General features: G+C 30.5%; 1 protein-coding gene across 1 annotated transcript in view; it reads left to right on the forward strand.

Moving 5' to 3' along the window:
* LOC142324700 (nitric oxide-associated protein 1-like) overlaps window positions 1–17,207 on the forward strand; it is a 28,082-nt gene extending 10,875 nt beyond the window's left edge. The window contains 5 exon segments of the mRNA XM_075365608.1: window positions 4,888–5,039; window positions 8,067–8,211; window positions 11,445–11,620; window positions 14,090–14,259; window positions 16,735–17,207. Coding sequence (XP_075221723.1) covers window positions 4,888–5,039; window positions 8,067–8,211; window positions 11,445–11,620; window positions 14,090–14,259; window positions 16,735–16,993 — 902 coding nt within the window. The 3' untranslated portion in view covers window positions 16,994–17,207.
* The last annotated feature ends 7,841 nt before the right edge of the window (window positions 17,208–25,048 follow it).

The following is a 25,048-nucleotide window of genomic DNA, read 5'->3' on the forward strand; positions in this document are numbered from 1 at the left end:
AAATTTTTTTTTGTTACTTTGACTGGTTAGATGCAGCTCTCTCTAAGCTTCGCTATGTAATGTTATTTTAATTAGTATTATTTAAAATTCATTGACAGAGAAAGGTTGTTTCCATGTAAGAAAGTTTTCTAATTTTATTTTGTTTTATTGATAAATTTATTAAAAAGGACCTTTCTTTTAAGCCAAAGTATTATGTTGTTGAGTTACTTGAAAATAGTTTTATTGACAGTGCTTTAATAGAGCTAGTGGATATTGTTATTGTATCAAAAAAAAAGCTAACAACAAAGTTGTTATTCTTTCCTGGCGTTGACTATATTTTCATATGTGGTGAAAATATAATGATACATGATACTTTGTTGAATGAAAGAAATGAAAAAAAATTCAACTGAAAATTGTACAACCAATAAAATATTACCTAAGAATTGTTTTTTGGGGTGGGGATGAATTATGATGAAACTTTATTGTAATATTGTATGTTTAATTAAATTAAAACAGTTTTAAAAAATTCAGAAAATTTATATTTTTAAACATTGATCTCCCTCTTTCTTTCAATATTGGCCCCAAAGTATTATTGTTTTTTGGCCTTGCAGTACTACTACGCTTAGGAAGACATAAAAAAGTTCTGTTAAAAGGTATGCAGTTGAGAAATTTAACCCTCAATCCCTCCCCCCGCATTGGAGATATTGATCCCAAAATTTTACTAACAAATTGCTTCATAAACACTTGTCTACAAAATTTCATCAAAATTATTTTATCCAGTCAAACGTTATTAAGCTTCCAACATACAACACCCTTATGTACATATGTACAAACCCTTCACTTTTTTTTTGTTTTTTGGGGTCCCTGGATCATGAAACATTCAGAAATGCAAAAAAATCCTGTACTCCATTTTTTTGAATGGTTACTATACTATCCTTTTTGCACCGTAGCTCTAGAGTTATGGTGCCAGGAAGGTAGCTCTTCTATTAACAAAGTAAGTACATTTATAAATATGAACACAGAGGTAAGTTAACTTTTTTAATTTTCCAAATATCAGTCTACAAGATTCATACTTAATAATCTGATGCTCCGTTTCTATATCTTTCTTTTCTTTTTCTATGAGAAGTCATATTTTTCATTCTGTTAACCCATTTGTGCTCACTGTCAAAATTGATCAACTTTGTACATTTTTTTTAATTTCAATTGAGTAAATGATACAATAATAATTGTAATATTTTCCTGTTGTGTGTTGGTCTACTGTACCGTGATACCATGCAAAATCTCTTTCCCATACTATACCATCAATAACTCAACATGACACACCATTCAAGGTATGTTTGTTTTTTATGTATATATTTGTTTCCTTACTGTCAGTTAGTTTGCTTACAGTTTCCTTATTATCAGAAATATGATTATTATCATATTTCTGATAATAAATTGTGACAATCGGTAGAAATTGGATGTCTACATCTGTTGACAGTGGGTTTCAATCACTAGAGGTCATAATCTAAAACGTTTTTGGTCATTTCCTGTGCAGATTCATGATAGAGGAAATTTTGAGCTTTATCTTTGTTAAGAGAACAGTCTCTTTATTAATTATAATAAAAAATAATATAATTAATAAATTAAGTTTGGTTAAATATAATTTAACCAAACTTAACCTACGCTCGCTTCGCGCTCGCTAACCTTGACTAATTAACACCGTAATTTTTTGAGTATTTATTAAATAAATTCAGTAATTATTGCAATTATTTATTATTTAAATAATCAAACACTCCTGTTAATTAGTTAGTCAAGGTTAGCGAGCGAAGCGAGCGTAGGTTAAGTTTGGTTAAATTATATTTATAAATATAAATAACCATTTATTAAAATTAATAAAGAGACTGTTTTGAAACTATTTTAAACTCTATATCGGCCCATTTTCCACCGAAATCCGATTTACTTTGTTTTTAAATAATGCTGTAGCTGCGGTGGTGTTAGTACATAAGTACCGAAAAACCAAACAAAAATAAATGCATTCACTGGACAGAAATGGGTAAAGATTTCTTAAATTAAAATTGTTCGCCACAGATTTTTTAATAAATTTTTTGATGATGTAATACTTGACTTTATCATTGAAAATTCAGTTTGTTATTATACTGAAAAAGGGAACAAATCATTTAAATTATCGAAAAATGATATTCACCTTTTTATAGCCATTTTGTTTATTTCTGGATATAATCCTTTACCGCCAAGATGAATGTATTGGGTGACCGTAGTTAATGTACAAAATGCCTCGGTGTGTAGAGCCATGTCCCAGAATCGATTTGATGAGATCATTAGGTATCTCATGATATACACAATCCGAGAGATCATATCAATCAGATAATTAACAAAGACAAACATATCAATCATATACATATTAGAGAGATCATGAAGTATTGTGAATACGGAATATTTTTGTTACAACTTGAAATTGAAAAATGATGATCGCTTTGGAAAAATTTTGGAATATGTTGAATGATTGATTGATGGTGTAAATTTTTTCCTGGTGATGTTAACAAATTCGTGATGCTTTATAGCAGATATGGTGCCAAACAACATTTGCATGGTAGGCCAATTTGTTTTGGATACAAAATGTGGGCTGTTTGTGTCAAACTCAGACGTATTGTTCATGCGGAACCGCTTCAAGGTGCCTGTATGGGTAATGTATACTGGGTGTTGGGGGTTCAGTGGTTGTTGACCTCATTTCTAGGATTGGTGGTAATGACTTATTTTTCAATAACTTTTACGTCATTTTGCTTTACAAATGCTTTTCAACAGTACGGGCATCATGTAACAGGAATGGTGAGTTCAGATTGTGTAGAAAAGACACCACTCCCAAAACCAGATTTGTACAATAAAGAAAATCGAGGCAGTTACCTCAGGTTACAGATGAAGTTACTAGAGTAACAATGGTAAGACACCATGACAATAACATAGTTACTGTTTTACCTATAATGAGAAATGTGTCACCAACTGGATTAACAATATGGAGCAATACCCTGAAAAAAAATTGATGTCACCCATCCAGCTTGTATACATCATTATAAAAATTTATGTCCGTAGTCGATCAAACAAATGAAAATATATCTAATTACTGAATCGATATAAGGAACAGAATTTGGTTCTAGCTGATGATAGGTTTTGGTTTTAATGTATATGAATAATTCACGGCAACTATTTCACATCACACCTAAAGATTGAGCGGGTAACTTAGATGTGCTAGCTTTTACTAGATATTTGGTCATATGTGGTCAATTTATACTTAGGTACATGTTCTGTAGTCCGAGCACTTACTGGGAGACCAAGTAAAAATATTTCTTCGTGCTAGAAGTAAGGTGTGATGAAAAATCCAATTTTTTTAGAAAATATCAAATCCTCATAAGGTGTACACAATGTGGGAAAGCAGCACAGAAAAAATGCAAAGTGGATCACCACATACACCGTGCAGAAGAATTTTGCTCTGAATGTTGAAAGCCTGTAAATTTTGTCTCCCTGAATTTGTCAGGAATATCCTAAAAATTAGTAACTAGAATTTATGTATATAGTATCAGTTAAATTTTGTTGTTTTACTAATGACTGGATGGCAAATTACTTAGAAAAGTTTATTTGTTAGTTTAGCATGTAGATTTTTGTTATCATCTTTCTATATTTTAAATTCAGCATTCATAGGATTTAGTCAAGTGAATGATTTATATAGTAGTAGCAGCAATTAAAATCATTAAAATTAAAAAATTTTTAATGATTATATGCGATATTTATGATTTAGACTGATTCTAAATTCAGTATTTCTGTTATGTTATATTTTATTTACATAGGTAGTCTGTTTTTCATCTTGTGTTTTGTCTAGTTTTTTACTAAATTACATTCTGTAATAATTGTAATACCAGAAAATTACACGAACAGGCAAATCTAATTTTAACATTATATTTTAACAACAGTTTAGGAAATTGGAAACAAAAAAGATTAGGGCACAAATGGGTTAAATATTTTATTACAATTTTTAAAATATTGCAAAAGGATTAACGCACATGAACATGTTGGTTTTGTAATGAGTAATTTAATATTTTATCTGGTTAAATATTTTATTACAATTTTTAAAATATTGCAAAAGGATTAACGCACATGAACATGTTGGTTTTGTAATGAGTAATTTAATATTTTATCTGGTTATTTATAAGCAAATATTCAGAATATTTTCCTTCTACTACTTGATACTATGTTGATCTATAATAAATTTTTTTTTCCATATTCTGCGATTACTCCTTTGTGAGTAATTATCTTTTCATTTATACGGTAGCGCTGTTCAGCTGCTTTTTAAAAACCCTAGTTTTATTATAACTCTCAAGAAAATATTTAAGTGTAGTCATTGGGCTTGGAGATCTACTCTGCAACTGTGACGCTCCTTTTCTGTTAATTTATCACTGTAGATATGATTCAGCCACATTTAAACCAAAGTGAGATAGTGATTGCAATCTTTTTTGTATCAAAATATATTTGTAATATTTTAACTAAATATTAAGTAAACAACTCTAACTAACCTTATTCATAAATGAAGTTGCAATCAATTTTCTATTTTTGTCAGTTTAAAAGTTATTTAATTTTTCAGGACTTTTCAAAAATACTGAGTGAAAATACTGAGTTTTGTTATAATTCTTAGGAATTGAAAATTATTGCTCTTTAAAACATTAAATGAATTAGTTTTACATTAAAAATCTAATTAAATATAACAGGATTTTTTTGTAATAATAAATATAAAAATATTTTCTGATTGTTAAAATCATTTTAGATGCATAGAATTTAAAATTTCATATTATTCGTAAAGTATATTCTCTCATGAGATTTCTGTTTATTTATATATTTATAAATTAATAATTTTTCTTGCAGGCGATGTTTATCTGGTGGGCTGTACTAATGTTGGGAAATCAACGTTGTTTAACGCTGTTCTTCAATCGGATTATTGTAAAGTGAAAGCTATTGACTTACTTCAACGTGCTACAACTGCCCCTTGGCCTGGAACTACATTGAATCTCCTTAAAGTACTGTATATATATATATATATATATATATATATATTTGAATTTATTTAGATTAAAATTTTTATAGTCCATTTTTTCCTCTATTATGTTAAATAACTATATATATAATATAATATTTTTTTAGCTTCCACAAAGTATAGAATTAGAGAACACTTTTAACTTTACTTTTTTATGTTCATCAAAACATTTTCAGGCCCATCTTCAGTGATATTTTTTATTTTAATTAATTTTTCTTTGTTTACATTTACATATTAATTTTAGCATTTTAAATTTTATTGTGTAAAAATTGTTAACAAAATTTAAAACATTTAAAAAATTTCAGAACAAATATTTTGGGTGCGGGACCCAACTTAACAATTTAAAAAAAAATTTTTAATTTTGTATAATTTCTGATAATTTTTTTGTTTTTCAAGACATATACGTTATTAAAAATGCTATATGTGTTAGTTATCTAGCAAGGAGGTCAAACAGGAAAATTAAAATTTGTTTCCAAAACTTTCCATTTTTTTTATCAGTTATACTCTACACTATAATTTTAATGAAATAAATGGGTCCTTTGGTCAAGGTTATCGATTGAGGATCAAAAGAATTTTGATTTTTTTTCTCAATTTCATTTTAATACTGCATAATTTTAAACGTAAAGTGTAGTTTTTTAAGGGCTCAAATTGATTGTATATCTTTTCTTCAATTATGCAAGTACTCTAAATATTGCATAATTAATAATCAAATTATTTACATTTAAAAACATTATGGCAAATCTGAAATAAAAATCTGTTAAGAATAAACCTATGAAAATTATATAATATATCATTTTTTTATATCGTAAAAAAAATGGTTATTATTTTATATTAAGATATAATATTATTTATCATGTTTGAATATTTAAAATTTTTGAGCACACATTTTGTTAATTTATTTATGAACTTCTTGTTTAGCCCTCTTGATATATATATATATATATATATATATATACTGGGTAATTATTAAAAAGTCTTTCCATTAAGGAAAAAATACGTCTTTAGTTGAGAAATAAGTCAAAGTTCGGTGGATTTGTGTGAATTATATAGAGCATGGGATAACGCTTTCCCTCATGACCTTCACTTAGTCCAAGCATTTACTTTTGTGTTGAAAAATTGGTTCATCTCTAAGCGATTCCAATTTTTGTATTCTGTATTTTATTTGCAATTTTTGCTTGGTGCTGGCATCTTGTTATACATTCAACTTTTTCTGTCGTACTGACTCTTCGATGATCATGCACAAATGTTGTGTAATCTGTATTCATACGATTTTTATAAAGTTGTATAGATTCATGTTATACATATAAAAATATAAGTGTGATGTTTGGTAAAAAAGAATTGTTACTTGTGCTTTAAAAATAACAATATCTTTTTCTGTCAATTCTTATAAAAATGTGTATGACTTTTCAAGCGATTAATACTTTGATTGCAAGAAAGGACCTTGTTATTCTCTCATTACTATTTTTAATAATTTACCAAACTATTTAAAAAATAATAATTTTCCCACTGTTTAAAATAGAATTAAAATATTTTATTTAACATACTACTGTTTCAATAAATTTTAAAATAATATTAATTTAAAAAAAATAAAAATAAAAATCCCATAGATTTCTCCATCTTGTTCAACGTGAACATAAAGATGTATTCAAGTAATTTTCATTAATATCTTCCGAACTATGAATTATTTTGTAATTTTTTATATTTAATATATTCATGTATTTACTCTTAAAATTATTTCATTTGTTATATTTCAAGTAATTTTTATGGCTTTAATCATATCTACTTTTTATTTAATAATTAATTATATATTTTGTGATGCTCCTTCAGTTTCTCTTGATCCACCCAGGCAAGTGATAGGGCAGTTTCTTTTTTTTTTTTAGTCAATGTAAAAGCATAACTACACCCATTTCTTATGTGATATATACAATGTACGAGGGATGTTCATATCAATTTGGGACTTTTGTTAGACTATAGTGTAAATGGAGATTTGTGCGCATTCTGTTGGTTGTACATATAAGGTAAAAGTGTCAGCTATCACTGCGTGGTGCACTGGTGTTAAGCAACATTAAACTACAACAGCACTCGGTCATAAAGAACATGAAATCCAATGTAGTGAATAGATACGTGGAACAGCTCATTTTAATGAATTTTCTCATGAATGAAGGCGTAAAACGCAGTGAAATTTATTCGCGACTCCTTGCACAGTATGGTGATGAGACTCTTATTCACAGTAAAACATTTGAATGGTTCAAACATTTTAAAGAAGTCCATACATCAGTGAGCGACTATCCTAGTCGAAGTGGTTCGGAGCCTATGAAGTCATTCCCGTGAACATTCAGCGAGTGGAAGAACTGATCCTTAATAATCGATAGATAACTTGTCAGTAAATTGAAGAAACAATAAATGCTTTTGCAGGAACTAAACAAAATCATTCATGAACATCTGAAGTTGCTTTCAAGAAAAAGGTGTTCTGTTTCTGCAGGACAATACTTGACCGCATGCAGCCCACTGCACGACATGTACACTACAAGATCTTGGCTGGGAGTTATTGCCCCCCCCCCCCGTTTACAGTTGGACCTCGCTTCCAGCAATATTCACCTGTTTAGGCCCTAGTAATTGTTCCTAGGAGGCTAGCATTTCAACAGGAATGATGAGGTAAAGCAGTCGGTCCTATCTTGGTTTCGACGTAACGACAAACGTTTCTACACTGCAGGTATCCAGTTACTAGTGAAACTGTGGGATAAATGTAATCCAGGATTACATGAAAAAATAAAAGGATTTCTTACTATCATAAGTGTGCTCTATATTCATTAAAAATTAATAGTTCTAGATTGACACCCCTTGTATTATTAGAAGACCTTTTTGCAAAAAATTAATTGTGTGTTGACCACATATCACTGATATGATTAAAATGTTTTGTCTAAACATGTTCTGGTTTTTTAAATTTATTTATTATTATTTTTTTTTTTTATTACATAATTTTGAATTTACTATTACAATTTATTTACAGTTCCCAATTTTACGTCCTAGTGGGGTAAGATTGTTTCTTAGAACACGTTGATTGCAAGAAGAAAAATCAATAAAAGCTGCTGAAAAACGATTATGGAAATTGCAGAATGCTCCAAAAAAACAAATTGAACCTGTCCAACTTATTGGTAAGTAATTGCTTATTTTTTCTTTCTTTTTTATTCATTCAGTTAAGAAACTCAGCTTTGGTTTAAATTTCTGGTAAAAAAATTGAACATTTTAATTTAATTTGCTTTTTCCCTGCTAGGTTTTGTTGATTATTGTCACTAAATATTTATACCTGTTTTTTACCAATTAAAAATAGTTTTTTTTAATGTACTTTTAAAACATTGTTCTCTTTAAAAAAAAAAAATGTTTTAAATATTAAATTAAATTTTGGAACATCCTCTATGTTTCAGTAAAAAAGATATAAATAAAAGAATTTAAAAAAATATATTATAAATTTAAAACTTAAAAAGTTGGCAAGGAATTGTATGACTTTCCCAGCTTCACTGAAAAAGTTATCCGACTCTGATTGTTAGGCCACTTCAAATACAAATTTAAGACTAATAAATTTTGGCTAATATAGTTTATTTTAAATTAGTTAAATTTTATTTTTATAAACAAACCTTACCAATACTTATCCATGAAACTGTGTGACTGTTTGACATTTGACATTCCATAACACTGGACCTCCAGTTTCAGCCAATATGCAAGGTGTTCTACACATGGGCTATTTATTCTACTTTGATTTCACGTTTTATTTTATTATTCGATTTAAATTTTGAGGTGCAGGATTCATGACAATTATATTTCTCTATTTCCTTGACTAATTGTAACCAAAATTAAATGGGCTCAATGAACCGTACTTAGATGCCAAAATTTAAAAAAATTGATTATTCCTATGTGAATGTATCAAACAAAACTGATGAAAAAACAAAAAGAGAAATTTAATGAGGTTTGTTATCCTTTATTCCGAAATGAGATTGCCTAAATATATAACCAAAGTGACATACTACTGTAATAAAATCGTCTAATCGGTACAAGAATGTGAGTTTTGAATAAAGAAATAACAAAAAATAAAATAGTGTTTTCTACTCCTTTTTTAAGGGGGTTTGAATAAGACCAAACACCATCAGAAAGAACCATAGATACCTAAGGGGCATTAAATTATATAAAAACGTTTATCTATTTTTTGATATTTGGATCTGATGAGGTCTGTATCTCCCTGCTCCCTTAAACAATAATGATCAAAATTACACCAATTCCTCTTATACAGAAATCATAGCCAAATTTAATCTGAAATAAGCCCATCCAGTATGGAGATATCAAGAAAAAAACAGGCGAAACATATATATATTAATTAATTTATATTTAATAGATCAACTGTAAGTACAGAACAATTGACATAGGATGACTTTGACTGAAAAGTTGAACATGCATAGAGTTGCAGCAAACTTTGTTTCTCATTTGATGTTTGTCAGCAACTTCTTAAACAAGCCGATGTTGATGAAACATTCATACAAAGGATCATAATGGGAGACAAAAGTCGGGTTTATGGTTACGACATTGAGACAAAAGTTCAATCATCACAATGGATTGACAAAGGATCTCCACACCCCAAGAAAGCACGTCAGTCTGAATCCGATGACAAAGTGATGCTTTTTGCTTTCTTTGATTTTAATGGAATTGTGCATTTTGAATTATTACCTCAAGGTGAATCGGTGAACTGTGCGTACTAGCAAGGTGTTTTACAATGGTTACTTGAAAAATTTTGCAAAAAGAGATCATAGTTGTGGTGAGACAACTCATGGTTTCTTCATTACAACAATGCACCTGCGTACTCAGACTTGTTGTCAATTGTCAGTTTTGTGCCAAAAATCAGATGACTCTCCTCCATCAGCCTACCTACTTGCCAGACCTGGCTCCTTGTGATTTCTTCTTATTTCTGAAATTAAAATAAATGATGAAAGGATACAATTTTGAGATTATTAATAACATTAAAGCAAATTCATCATGGATCTTAAAGTCCATTTCAAATGAAGCTATCCAGGATGCTTTGTGAAGTGGAAACATTGCTGGGAAAAGTGTTTGAATAGAGGAAGGTAGTATTTTGAAGGAAACAAGGACTATTTGTAAAATTAATAAAATAAATAAATTAATAAAAAAAATACAGTTCAATTATTTTTTTAACAGACCTCATATATCCTTCTGGGATTTTTTCAATGCTAGAATTATGTGTTTTGGTAGAACAAAGACATGTAAAATCTTACTTGATAAGCATACACATAAACTGTATATTTATATATATATATGTAGTAGATAGATCTGGAAAAGCCCTGTTGGGCTGATGTTTTACCAAGCTGTAGTTTGACTTGACTTTTGTACTTCCTTACACGACAGCAGGGCATTAATTTTTTTCTCTCGATGGAGGAGAAGAAATCTCTAACAGACATAACCTTACTGTACAAGTTGTAGCGCCAGGATTGCACCGGCTAAAATTCATCCTCCTCTTACAACATGATGTTAGACCTGCCAAAATTGTTGTAACTCGGTATCACGAGTGTATTTCAGGCTCTCCGACATATGTAATGTTTATTATACTTGCTTGGAATCCTACAGGCATCATTTACAGCAGCTACCTCTGCAAGCAGAGGCACCTACTGACTAGCCTTGCAAGCTGTCTTATCTCTGGGTACTTCGTTTACTGTCTTCTTTCTTAAGATTGTTGTCGTCATTTTCTTCAACACTGGATGATTCTACTTTCTTTTCAGCATTTTACAAACAATGTTATCAGCAGATATATTTATCCACAAAGGAAAAAGAGTTAGGGCTTCACTGTGATCTAAGTTACATGTTTGCTGAGGTCCAAGTAACTGGTCAAAGGCCAAAGAAACTAGAGAAAATATTAAACGTGTTGAAAATATTAAAAATGAAGCTGTCATATCTGGAATACAAATTATTGAACTATTGAAAAATTTTCTCACCAGTTTATCAAAAATAAATTTAAACGATTTTCTTTTTTAAAAATCAGTATTAATTGGTGGATGAATTTTTAAATAATACTCATTGAAAATTTTTTGTATAATCTTAACGTTTGGCATATTTGTTCATTGTACACATACATACGTGTGTCTGATAATTGTTCTCATCAATATTTGCTACAGTTTCCCTTGATCCATCCAAGCAAATTTTATTGTAACTTTTTATTCTTAGAGTAATATATATATTTATTTATTCTTGATGTGATATGTATAATATATTTTTATTAAATACTGTTTAGAACAAAAAAGTTTATTTATATAGCTTATATTAATTAATTATTAGAATCATTATTTTTTTATTACTAATTTATATTTACATGTTAATTTTTTTGTTAAAGGTCATATTGGACATTCTTTTAGTAAACGATTGGAGTCAGATGATACCCATGATCCATTTATGTATAATAAAGTTAGGGAAAATGAGTTACCAGAATCTGGTATAAATCCTAATGATAAAGATTTTAAAAAGAGCAAATGGTTTTATGATATGCCAGGTGTTGTACACTCAGCGCAGGTATTTATTTTTATTTTTGTATATTTTTAAATTTATTTTGTCATTTATTCAGCGATTCGAATTATAAACAAAGATTGTTATGACTGTAATATTTATGTCCAGCTTAATCAAAGTCTATTATCTAATTACAGTAGACCTTCATTTTAACAACTTAATTGGCTCCTAGATAGTTTTTGTTAATTAAATCATTATAATTGTCAGCCATATTATTGCAGATTCAACTGTAAGAAGATCCTATTTTACTGATTTTTGTTGTGTAGTTAGATTATTGTGGTTTTATTAATTAGATTCTATATTGTGAACTGTACAGGAACCAAACAGCAACAGTAACAATTGAAGAGCATAAGAAAGAAGCCGTAATAAGAAAGGGGGTCCGACAAGGATGTTCCCTGTCTCTGTTAATTTTTAATCTTTACATGGAACTAGCAGTTAATGATGTTAAAGAACAACTTAGATTCGGAGTAACAGTACAAGGTGAAAAGATAAAGATGCTACGATTTGCTGATGATATAGTAATTCTAGCCGAGAGTAAAAAGGATTTAGAAGAAACAATGAACGGCATAGATGAAGTCCTACGCAAGAACTATTGCATGAAAATTATTAAGAACAAAACAAAAGTAATGAAATGTAGTAGAAGTAACGAAGATGGACCACTGAATGTGAAAATAGGAGGAGAAAAGATTATGGAGGTAGAAGAATTTTGTTATTTAGGAAGTAGAATTACTAAAGATGGACGAAGCAGGAGCGATATAAAATGCCGAATAGCACAAGCTAAACGAGCCTTCAGTAAGAAATATAATTTGTTTACATCAAAAATTAATTTAAATGTCAGGAAAAGATTTTTGAGGTGTATGTTTGGAGTGTCGCTTTATATGGATATGAAACTTGGATGATCGGAGTATCTGAGAAGAAACGATTAGAAGCTTTTGAAATGCGGTGCTATAGGAGAATGTTAAAAATCAGATGGGTGGATAAAGTGACAAATGAAGAGGTATTGCGGCAAATAGATGAAGAAAGAAGCATTTGGAAAAATATAATTAAAAGAAGAGACAGACTTATAGGCCACATACTAAGGCATGCTGGAATAGTCGCTTTAATATTGGAAGGACAGGTAGAAGGGAAAAATTGTGTAGGCAGTCCACGTTTGGAATATGTAAAACAAATTGTTGGGGATGTAGGATGTAGAGGGTATACTGAAATGAAACGACTACCACTAGATAGGGAATCTTGGAGAGCTGCATCAAACCAGTCAAATGACTGAAGACAAAAAAAAAAAAAATATTGTGAACAAAACATAAAACACAGACAACAATAACAGTAAAATATTACTGTTATTGTTGTCTGAAGAATAATTAATCTTAAATCTGGATAATCTTTTATGTACTCCCCCTGCTTAACTAGTTATTTTCACTTGTTACTGTGGACACATTTGTAAAATAAATTGTCAAAGGTGACTTTTCAAAGAACAGTGTGACCGAGTTAAATAAAATTTCCTTTCTTAATTTGCATAACACTAACTATTTAAAAAACAATAGAAATAATTTAGTTAAGATAAATATAATTTTTTAACCTATATTGTGTCTGAGAAGTGCCTAAACCTCTAGACAGAAGTATGTTGTGAACTAAGTACATATTTTGATTGTTTATTTATATTTGTACTTACAAATTATTTATCAAGTGCGTCTGTGTGTGTTTCATTTTGTTAAATGCACAGGGCTATGCATCTTCAAAGTTACGGTTTGAAAGGCTTCTCCCGTACTGTTAAGCAGTTCTTCATTTGTTGCATATTAACATTAAGGTACATAAGTTTTGATTATTCCCCACAGTGAGTTGTCGGGTACGGTAAGGTCGGGGCATTGTGTTGGTTGTTGCTTGCAATGGGCTGGTCATGTTTGTGAACTGTGGCTGATTCAGCAATTGTTCATTAGGAAATCACATATTCAAAGAGCAAAATTAGCTGGAGTCCCGTACTGCTGTATCCAGACAACTTCCACAGTACTCTTTTCTTGAAATCGAATTATTGATCTTATCAACATTTCCAAATAAGAATTGTCAGTCGTGTACTCTTCTAAAAACATGGCCTGAATAAGTAACATGATATGCGATGGATTTCTTTCCGACTTGGTACAACATGGCTTGTGAACTGTGACTAATTGTATAGTTATCAGCAAACGACAGCATTTGCCGCACGTGTCGTTCATTCACCAAACATGTCACAAACTGTTCCAGTCGGTGACATTCTAACTGCTTCCGCTCATATCAGCCATGGCTTTGTAACAACCGCAACAGACAACGGGTAAATGAGTGGCCTGTGCGATATCAACTGTAGTAAAGGAAGTATTTCTTAGCAGCAGGACTTGTGACTTTCAAAAGAGTAAAAAAATTTAATTGCATGGAGTGGTGTGGAGACTTCTTGGATATATTGTATTTTTAATGTAATTTTGTTACTATGTTGTGTTTATTTCTCAGATTATAGATTTACTAACTACTGATGAATTAATGCAGACGTTACCGAAAACACCGATTGTACACAGAGTATTTATTTTTAGACAAAATTGGACAGTATTCATTGCTGGCCTTGGTCGTATGGATTTCATTAAATTAACTGATAATGGTGATGGACGTGATGATTTTATTAAGTAAGCTATTTTTGTTTTTGAATTGCTTTGTAGTATTGTGTGTGCATGGGTTTGTTTGGTTTTTGAAGTTATGCCCTTAATTTGCCCAATTAACTTAGTAGTATTTACATATATTGTAATTAACAGTTTAAACATTTATTATAGGTAACAGGAATCCTGAACTTGCCTTGTCAAGATCAGTTACATATATTGGAGATTTGATGAAAGTGTTAATAGTGCTTGTTAAAGTTAGGTTTGAATCAACTTTTTTAACTCAATTTTTTGGGTTTCATGTCTTATTATTACTCGGGTTTTATTACTGCGGCTGAAATTCATCGACTAATAAGTAATGTGTACGGTGAAACTTCACTGATTGACAGCAAAGTGCGACAGTGGTGCAGGAACTTTAAAGGAGGATGAACAGATGTTCATGATGCAGGCGGTCAGGGAAGGAAGCGAGAGTCAACCGATGATCTTGTTGAGCGAGTGGATGAGGCGATTTGAGAAAATCATCGGTTCACTATTTCTGTATCGAGCGATTTGTTTCCTGAAATTTCAAGGTCGGCTCTCTACACCATTGTGACCGAGAGTCTTCAGTACCACAAACTGTGTGCGAGGTGGGTTCCCAAGATGCTTGGTAACATAGGCGGCTCCGTTCTATGACGAGGGTATTGGAAAGTTAGTAGTACCACACTACGACAAATATCTAAATCGGAGTGGCGACTATGTAGAGAAATAGTGTAACTATGTAGTAAGTACTTGTTACAAATAAAAAAAATTTTATTTTCACTGTGGTTTTAATTTTGTGACCGATCGGACCTTGAAAAAACATAACCCTCATATAAGCATATATGTAACATTTTCATTGTTTTAAATGTCTTCTACTTTTTTCCGTGGTATAGTTTCTGAAATTACTGTCAGGCATTACTTCATAGGATGAATGAGGATGATATGTATGAGTGTAAATGAAATCTACTATTGTTCGGTCTCAGATGACCATTCCTGAGATGTGCGATTAATTGAAACCCTACAACCAAAAAACACAGTATCCATGATGTAATATTCAAGTAGATGAAGTAAGTATTCAAGATGATGTAGTCAAATGTGTATAAAACTAACTGCCTTTACTAGGATTTGAACCTTAGAACTCTCAACTTTGAAATCAGCTGATCTGTGAAGCTGTGTTCACCTCTAGACCAACCCAGTGGATTAAATGTCTTCTACCTGATTCACCAAACATGGTTCATGGTTCACCAAATATAATTCTACCTGGTCACCAAGCAGCTGATATTTTTGTAACCTTATAATTCATTTTGAATTTTGAAGAAGTACCAAGAGATGATTTACCGAAGATGTGAATATATATAAACATAAATATTTAATAATGATGCTTAGTGTTAAAGCTTATTACATCAGTTGATATTTATGTATGGAAACAGCTTTACTGCATCTGAGAGGTATTTGGAGGCAGAAACAGATTGAGTTCTACGTAATTAAAAAAAATCTGCATTATGATGGGTTTTAATTTTTATCTGCCTTATTGAATTAAACTTAATTTTTCTAAATAAAAAGATGGACATATGACAATGAATTTCGATTAAAAATTTTACTAGAAAAAGAATTGTGTAACCTGTTTTTCTGTTAATGCTTTTGTTACTGAGTTATAAGTATTCAAAATTCCAATGTTGGAAAAATCTGTTAACAATAAAACACGCTGCATGAACAATATGTCTATATGTGATCCTCATGTTTCATAAAAGAAAAAAAAAATTTTTCAATGAAAATTTCAAAATAGGCCTGTTTTGCTTAATATTGGATATTAAGAAATTTGGCATGATGATTTCTGTATATGAGACATGGCGGTACTAATTTTGTCACAGGAGCAAGGAGATATGACTTTATGGTTTCCATATTTAAAAATTTTACCCAAAGGGTAGATAAATGTTTTCACATTATTTAATGTTCCTCAGGTACATATTATATTTCTTATGATGGTCTTATTCAAATTTTGGTCTTATTCAAACCCCTTTTTTCTTTTTTATCATCTCGTATTTCAAAGTATTAAATGATTTAATTATGTCTGATAAGTGATACTTTCCTTAATGCAGTGTATACTTTATAAGTGTTGATTTTAATTATGCAGCTGGAAAACCAATTATTTTCTTTTTTTCTTCACAAAAAGTAATTGTAAAATCCTTTTGTAAGAATAAAAAATATAAAAACACTTATGCCCAATTTAATTGATAAATGTCAATTAATTTAGGTTTTTTTTTCACTTGCTCCCCAAGATTCATAGAAAATAACAAATATAGCGTTTTTATTACCTTTTGAAGTGTAATGATAAGTATTTTTTCATGAGTAGAGACTGATGATGGACATTTTAATAATCAAAATGGGTATGTACTCTTTAGATTATAAACAAAATTTGTGTAATCAGTTTTATTTGTATAATTGAAAATTTACATTATAATAATTATTTGTGAAATATTTTTTCAGAATTGTTATATTCTGTCCAGAAACGTTACCTGTGACGATATGTGAAACTGAAAAAGCAGATGCTCTATATGATGAATTTGTTGGTACGCCGATATTTGTCGTACCTTCCGGTGGGAAAAATAGATTAAAGGTTTGGCCTCCGATGAAATCCTCAGATGATGTTATTCTTCAAGGAATATCTTTTGATGAAAGTTGTGCAGATATTGTTTTATCAAATGCAGGTGTGTTTATATATAATTACAGTCAGAAAACACGATAATAAATATACCAAATTAATAGCAAACTCGATATTAATTTACCTATTTATATTCAAATCCACCTTGGTTATCACATACCTTTGTCATAAATCAAAACTCATTGTTATTGTGATTACAATTAAGCCAGCTATCAAGACAGGTGCGATAAATTAAACAGTTCATCATTTTTAAAATTTACCTGTTCATTTTTTTGTCAATATAATACTTTTCTAAATATTTCAGTCTTTTTATTATTTATTTCTTAATTTTTTTTTTTACAGGCACTCATTTTAAATGTGTCATTATTGTTTAACCTAATAAACTATAAAACCTACAAAGAATTTTAAGTGAGAAAGTTTTCCTTGATTTTTCTGTTCATTAATAAAAAATTAAATCAAAAAGATTTTCCAGGAATATTTATAATATTAAAAATTAAAAACAATGACTGCTGAAAAAAAAAACATTGCTCTTTTTGTTCTGGTTTGATTCCATCGTGATCTTGTATTAGATTAGAAAATACTCCATTTGAATTTTGAAAATCGAACAGTTGTTGCAGAGGTATTATATGGGGTGCTGTTATAGCACCCCATTGCACCTCCCAAAACAGTGCCCCAGGGGTATCCCATTTGTTACTAGTTGATGGTGATGATTGGTCCAGCGTCACACAACGTGCTCGCATTACTTTACCACTGTAGCCTCACAGATTTTAAATTAAAATTTTTAGTCTTGCTTGAGACGTGTTTTGTTATTTTTAGTAACAGTTACACTGATGAGAGTTGCTTGTGGCATTCGCATTGGTGGCATCCTGGACCAAGGCGATTTAGAGATGTCATATACCGTGGTTTATAAAAGATGACCTCTGGTAAAGCCCATCAGGGCTAGGTAGAGAGGTGGTAGTTGGCGGGTCTCTTCCCCTAGGAAATCAGGGTCGGGAATGAATGGTTACACTTGAATAGACATGTAACCTACTCTGATGGTACAGGAAGGTTAAATGCAATATAAGAGAGGAAGTAGGTTCCTCTATTCCACTCTGACGACTCATAATTCGTCTCACCTCAACAACACCTTGAGGACAAACTTCATCGGTAATCTCACTAATATCAAGTTCCAAAAGGTCCCGACAAAAGATTACTCCTCAGCTAGTATTCAAGTATTTCTGGCATACTGCTTTTATGTTAATACCACCCATATTAGTGAGACACAACAGGGATCAACTCTGTTCATCACTAATTACCCCAACAAGTATCGTGGTATCCCTGAATTTCCTGATGTTTTTAAGTGAACCACTGAGCTTTATTGATCAGGAAATGTGAGACCTTTTGAAGGGAGCCTCCTTCTTGAAAGTGTGTTTAAGATCAACAAATCATACTTTTACATGGACGGGATACGTCAATGGTTAGCCTGTTCTCATTAACAGCATTTTTATCCTCATCAGAGAACATGTTTAAAAAATGACATACTGAATAAGTAATTACAAAACTTCAAGAAAATGCATTTCACATAATTTCCACACATTTAATAGAATGCTATGTACAGAATTGTTACTATAAATCTAATCCTATTGTAAACTGTGTGTAAGATGGGTCCCGAAAATGTAGACTTGCATCCAGAAAAATCGGAGGATGGAATCTGGATCTCCATTGTTCGACTACTACAAAAGAAAGAGGGGAACGAATTCTTTCTCGTATCGTAACTGGTAATAAAACATGAATTTGATAAATCAATGTCAAGTCCAAAATAACTGTCCATTCGGTGATGTCATTCAAATTCATCAAAGCTAAACAAAATACAAGCAAATCAAGTCAGATCAGACAGTTTTCTGGCCCAAAAATAGTGTCCTACTGATAAATTTCACAGACTTGGGGAAACAATAATCAAAATGGAGATGTATTGTGAAATTCTTTTAAAATAAGGTAAATATTTAAAAATCAATCAGGGTGCTGTCACCAGGATTTGTTTTCTTTATGATAATGCATACCTGTGGTGATAAGAAGTTTCATTAATACATTTGGGAAGTTTTTGATTTGACCTTACAGCTCAATCCAGTGATTTAAAATCAGCAGCGTTGCGCTGAAATCTTGTGACAGATTTTTTTAACAGGGTGTTAAAATGCTTGTTTCTTCCTAAATATTAGAAACACATAAATATTAAGGTGACTTACTAAAAATAGATAGACGGGTAAACCTTTATTTATTTTTTTTTTACTATATTTTCCGTTTTTTTGGCTATATTTTTTTTTAATAAGTTATTGAAATGTGGCTCATATTAAATACAGGTATGAAAATGTAAATAATTTTTCATGTTCAAAGTTGTGTTGTAGAGTTTTACTCATCGATTTTGCCTTACCAACTTATATACCACCTATAAAAATTAACAACAGCTTTTGTTTTTTAATAGAATAATTAAGTTTCATTACTTGAAACTTTCGTAACATCACTGTTTTTTTCATATTCAAAGTTGTGTTGTTGAGTTTTACGAGTGTGTCATTTCAACTACAAAAATTATATTCAGGTGTGATTATGCAAGAGGTAAAAAAAATGGGAAAATTTAAAGGATAAAATGAAAAAACCTTTTTTAATTAATGTTATTTAAATCAGATTTAGGAACAAAGTCATCCATCCATTTGCATACTAGGTTATAACAATTATTACAACTTAAAGATTACGTATTCAGATGTCCATTTCTTATAAATATTGATTATTAAAACTTTTTGCTGAAGTTTCATTTAATTATCTGTGACATTTCAACAATAATGTTTGTGATCTAAAGAGATCACAAGTAACTTTAGTAAAGACTAAAGTTACTTTTAAGTCCATCAATACTTCAAGGTGTATATTGTAGACTTTAAAAACCTTACAAAAAGTAATCTCATGTATTTAAATCCACAAATCGTGTTGGCTATCTATAGCCAACAAAGAACTTTTGTACTGTCTTGTTGAAATCAAGGTGAAACAACAATTTGTTATAACGGATTAATTATAACTGTTTTGATTATATTGTACAATCAAACTGCATTAGTAGTATTTTATACGATCATTCTTGTTATGGTCCAATTTTTACTTCGTTGTATGAAGTAAAGAAAATATTGGGATTGCAGAAAATTTTGGTTTTCAGATTTCAACGTAGATATGCATTTTGACCATCCCTGAATCCATTTTGACTAGTTTTGGTGTAACCCCTGTATCTCGCATTACTCAAAAATGATTAGTCGTAGGATGTTGAAATTTTGAATTTGGACTGCTGTAACATCTAGTTGTGCACCTCCCCTTTTGATTGTAATTGATTAACCAAATGTTTCCAAAAAACAAAAAAATATTTGGATTTTGGACTTTTTATTAACTACAGTAATAAGCCCTCATGGAGAGCTTTTCAATGATATATCATAAGTAGTCTTTATTTTCATCGGTTCCAGAGTTATAGCCAAATGTAATTTTAATTAATGAAATATTTTGATCTTTCAACAGGAAAGCACATCAGTTCTAATCAGACTTCATCTCCATTTTTTTGTATAACTTTTTTTTTTTTAATTTAAATATATTAATTTATTAATAATTATTAACCTTTGATTGTAAAAAAAATTACAGTAAATAATTATTCAATAACAATAAAAAAGAAATGAAAAAATTGAGGTTATTTATTAATAAAATAAAATTTTATGTACTTCTAATTTAAACAAATGAATATATGTAATTTAATAGATGTACGTACAAGGAAGTCATGTAGTGTCCACATCAAAGTTTTTCAATTATGATGAGGTAAAACTTATGAAATGATGAATACATTTTTTGTGTAAAAAAGCTGCTCGTGAAGCTGTTCTAGATTTTCTAATGTACAGTATTGGAAAATTTAATTTACTTACAAACCATTTAAGCCAAAATTTGCTTCATATGACATAGATATAAATTGAAAAGAAGAGTTAGCTCATTTTGCAAAAAACTTAACACAAAAATTTTTAATGATTTTTAATTATTAAGTAATTTTTAAATAAAGTAAAATTGATCAGCTAAAAATGCAAACCTTTTGATAATATTTTTCGTAAACTTTATATAAAGATTTGTTAACTAATCTCGAATGACTTTGGTCATCAGGTTGGATTTAACAAAACAGGTGTGTAATCTGTTTTTGCCTTACTGGTAGGAATTTTTATGCTGAGGATGTTCTTTCAGTCCTAATACAGGTGTTTGTTACATGACCGGTAAGTTTATGATTATGAAGATATGTGTCTGTGAAAACTTCCCATCAATGGCTTAAGAACAGTTAGCTTTTAATATGATTTGCTATAAATCATACTTAAAAAAATGGCAAGTTGTACATCACTCTTCACGTCAAATAATATCAGCAATATGGCTGTGCAGTGGTACATATATAGACATACCTCCATAATCCTCAATCAGCTCTTGAGATATTTTTCTTTTAAAAAATACAAAATTTAAAAAGGAAAGAATTTTTTATTAACATTTTTTGTTCTTTTGATGTGATGTAGAATACAAAATTGAATCAGCCAGGAATATTATTATTTCAATATGTATGTATGAAAGCCTTGGGGAAAACAATTTTGACTTAACACTAATATTATGTTTTACATGCATCATGACCACAAGAAATACTGTGACAGATACTGTAAAGAACAAAGTAACGTACATTCTAACTTAATCTTGTAAATGAAAACCCCGCAGTTTTTATAACATTTTTGAATACACAATTCTTAAATATGCTTCCCAAAATCCAACAGTTAAAGAGCTATACCTCATTTCAAGATGTACCTATCAACAATAAATACGATGTAAGTAGAACTTAAGTCCAGTGTTGTAATTTTACAAAGGAAAGTCAATTATTATCCACAATGTAGTTATAAATTTTATTGCAATAAAAATAAGAAACTTACATGTACATCATTTTTCAACGTATGATGATTCTGTCTAAGATGTCCCATTCATTACTGTAGTGATCCAATGATTTTGGTAGATGTCCAAGTGTGTTTGTTTATACGACTGTGTGAGTTGTTTTGGGACCTGTCTTACACAGGCTTTATAAAATCCAAGTCTATTGTGGATGATTTCGTAGGCAGAACCGTGACTAATTTGCAGACGATGTGCCTCTTCATCGCTAGTTACTCGTCTGACTAAGAAAACCATGTCACGTGCACCTTCAATGTTTTTCTCATTTGTGGCGGTAAATGGTCGTTCGGCTCCTTCATCACTTAATGACCATTTTTGAATTTTTCAATACGTTCGTAGACACTCCGTTGCGGCAACACACTGTTCCTGTACTGTACCAAAAGTACAAAGACAGATTATTTATATTAGTACAAGACTAATGAACGTTGCATCAAATATTTTTTTTGAAGATGAAGTTATCAAATAAACAACTAATAAAGAACGAACAAAATTAATTTAAAATATCTTTTATTTAATATAGGTAGTTTATTATTTATTATTAAATATATTTTACCAGTTTACCTCTTGGTTGTTTTTTGTCAAAACATTTAATCTTTAATTATTTCAATTACTAGTTATAATTTTGTTTTGCTCATGAACTAAGAATAGTATTTTCAATATTTCTCCTTTTATTGTATCAACTTATATGTCTGATCTATTACTTGTTGCTGGGTTACTACGATAGCATGTGGCACCTTATAAATTATCTGGTAGCCCTAGGAAGGGTCATTGTGGATTTGATGAGGTAGCTCTGAAAAGGGCTGTTGAGTCTGGTCGCTGGTGATATTGGCTTCAGCTGGATGGGGAGTTGCCGCTCATCCCCATTCCCATTGGAATTGGACTGAGCATCCCCTCAGCGGCTGTTGGGTTATCGTCAGTTGTCTTGCGCTGGCATGGCTGAGGTGGTTCTCTTCCGGCTCCGACTTCATCACTAAGCCTCATGGCATTAGCAATCTTAATCTTGCCAGGCTTGCTGTTCCTGCAGGAATGTGGCCCTTCACCGGGAAACCCCATGTTGGGCTGCCGGCCAGGGCAGTTGAAGGCAGACAGGTTGGGCTGTAGATTTGGTGTCCAGTGGCTTCCTCAGCAGGCCTGCTTTTCTTAAGGGAAAGTTTGCATTCACCAGGAGATCCCATGTTGAGCTGGACATGGGACTTTGTTGCCACTTCTATAGCCACCAATGTGTGGTGGGGTGCAGTGTGCTCAGCAGCGGAGGACTGATTGGTAGGGGAAGTGCATGATAATCAATTATTTTTAAGTAAAATATATTAATATTTTAATCCAAGTGGATTCAACAAAAATACATTTCTTTTAAAACTGTATAATATTTTAATTGTACTGAATTTTGATGTTGGCAAGCAATAAATATAATGAAACCGACAAATTATTTTTCTTTACAATTTAAAAAACAAATATTATTACTTCAGACAATACAAAAAAACTGTAAAAATATAATTTATTAATTTAAGAAATTACTGACAAATAATTTAGTACAGAAATAAAATTTATGAAAATAAGCTCACAACCATCTGTGAAGATAGATTAGTCTAATTTGTTTCAGAAAAAAAAAGTTATACAATGTTGTCAACAGAGAAAACTAGAGATGTGGCATATCTCGTAAACAGATTCAGAGGAAAATGTCTTATTAGATGTTGTATCATATATAAATGTTATAAAAATTGGGTATTTCCATTTAAAAACCATGGAAAAATGTCAGATTTAAAAATAGGAAACATGACAAAAGGATACTGTTTAATAATGCACTCAATAATCGAGAAAAAGTTCCTCCTTTTAAAGTTTTCTGTAGTTTTTTCTTGTTCTCAAAGTCTTAATGATTGTACAATTTAAAAATAAATTACAGTGTAGTGAAATAAAATTATATGTTACATACACCCTGTTTCAACTTAGCAATGAATTATACAACCAAATGTATAATGAATGGTAATAAAAAAAACATCATATTATTTTTAAATAAAAGTTATTTTAATAACATAATTAAATTAAAATACATATACCAAAACATATTTAAAATAAAAGATTACATTAACAAAAATTAAAAAAAAAATAAATAAACGACTAGTACACAATTACCCTGTAATCCCTGCAAATAAAAAAAAAACTGTTCTTAGCTTTTAATGAAGATAAACATTTATCTTTACCTAATTCAGAATATACAAAATTACTTAATGGAATGAATAAATAAATACCAAAAACCTTTGTAATAAAAATTAAAAGATTAAACAAAATTGACTCTTTTTTTTTTTTTTTTTTTTGTCTTCAGTCGTTTGACTGGTTTGATGCAGCTCTCCAAGATTCCCTATCTAGTGCTAGTCGTTTCATTTCAGTATACCCTCTACATCCTACATCCCCAACAATTTGTTTTACATACTCCAAACGTGGCCTGCCTACACAATTTTTCCCTTCTACCTGTCCTTCCAATATTAAAGCGACTATTCCAGGATGCCTTAGTATGTGGCCTATAAGTCTGTTTCTTCTTTTAACTATATTTTTCCAAATGCTACTTTCTTCATCTATTTGCCGCAATACCTCTTCATTTGTCACTTTATCCACCCATCTGATTTTTAACATTCTCCTATAGCACCACATTTCAAAAGCTTCTAATCTTTTCTTCTCAGATACTCCGATTGTCCAAGTTTCACTTCCATATAAAGCGACACTCCAAACATACACTTTCAAAAATCTTTTCCTGACATTTAAATTCATTTTTGATGTAAACAAACTATATTTCTTATTGAAGGCTCGTTTAGCTTGTGCTATTCGGGATTTTATATCGCTCCTGCTTCGTCCATCTTTAGTAATTTTACTTCCCAAATAACAAAATTCTTCTACCTCCATAATATTTTCTCCTCCTATTTTCACATTCAGTGGTCCATCTTTGTTATTTCTACTACATTTCATTACTTTTGTTTTGTTCTTGTTTATTTTCATGCGATAGTTTTTGCGTAGGACTTCATCTATGCCGTTCATTGTTTCTTCTAAATCCTTTTTACTCTCGGCTAGAATTACTATATCATCAGCAAATCGTAGCATCTTTATCTTTTCACCTTGTACTGTTACTCCGAATCTAAATTGTTCTTTAACATCATTAACTGCTAGTTCCATGTAAAGATTAAAAAGTAA

This window comes from Lycorma delicatula, chromosome 5 (assembly GCF_047948215.1).
Source record: "Lycorma delicatula isolate Av1 chromosome 5, ASM4794821v1, whole genome shotgun sequence".
In the NCBI taxonomy this organism is placed as follows: domain Eukaryota; kingdom Metazoa; phylum Arthropoda; class Insecta; order Hemiptera; family Fulgoridae; genus Lycorma; species Lycorma delicatula.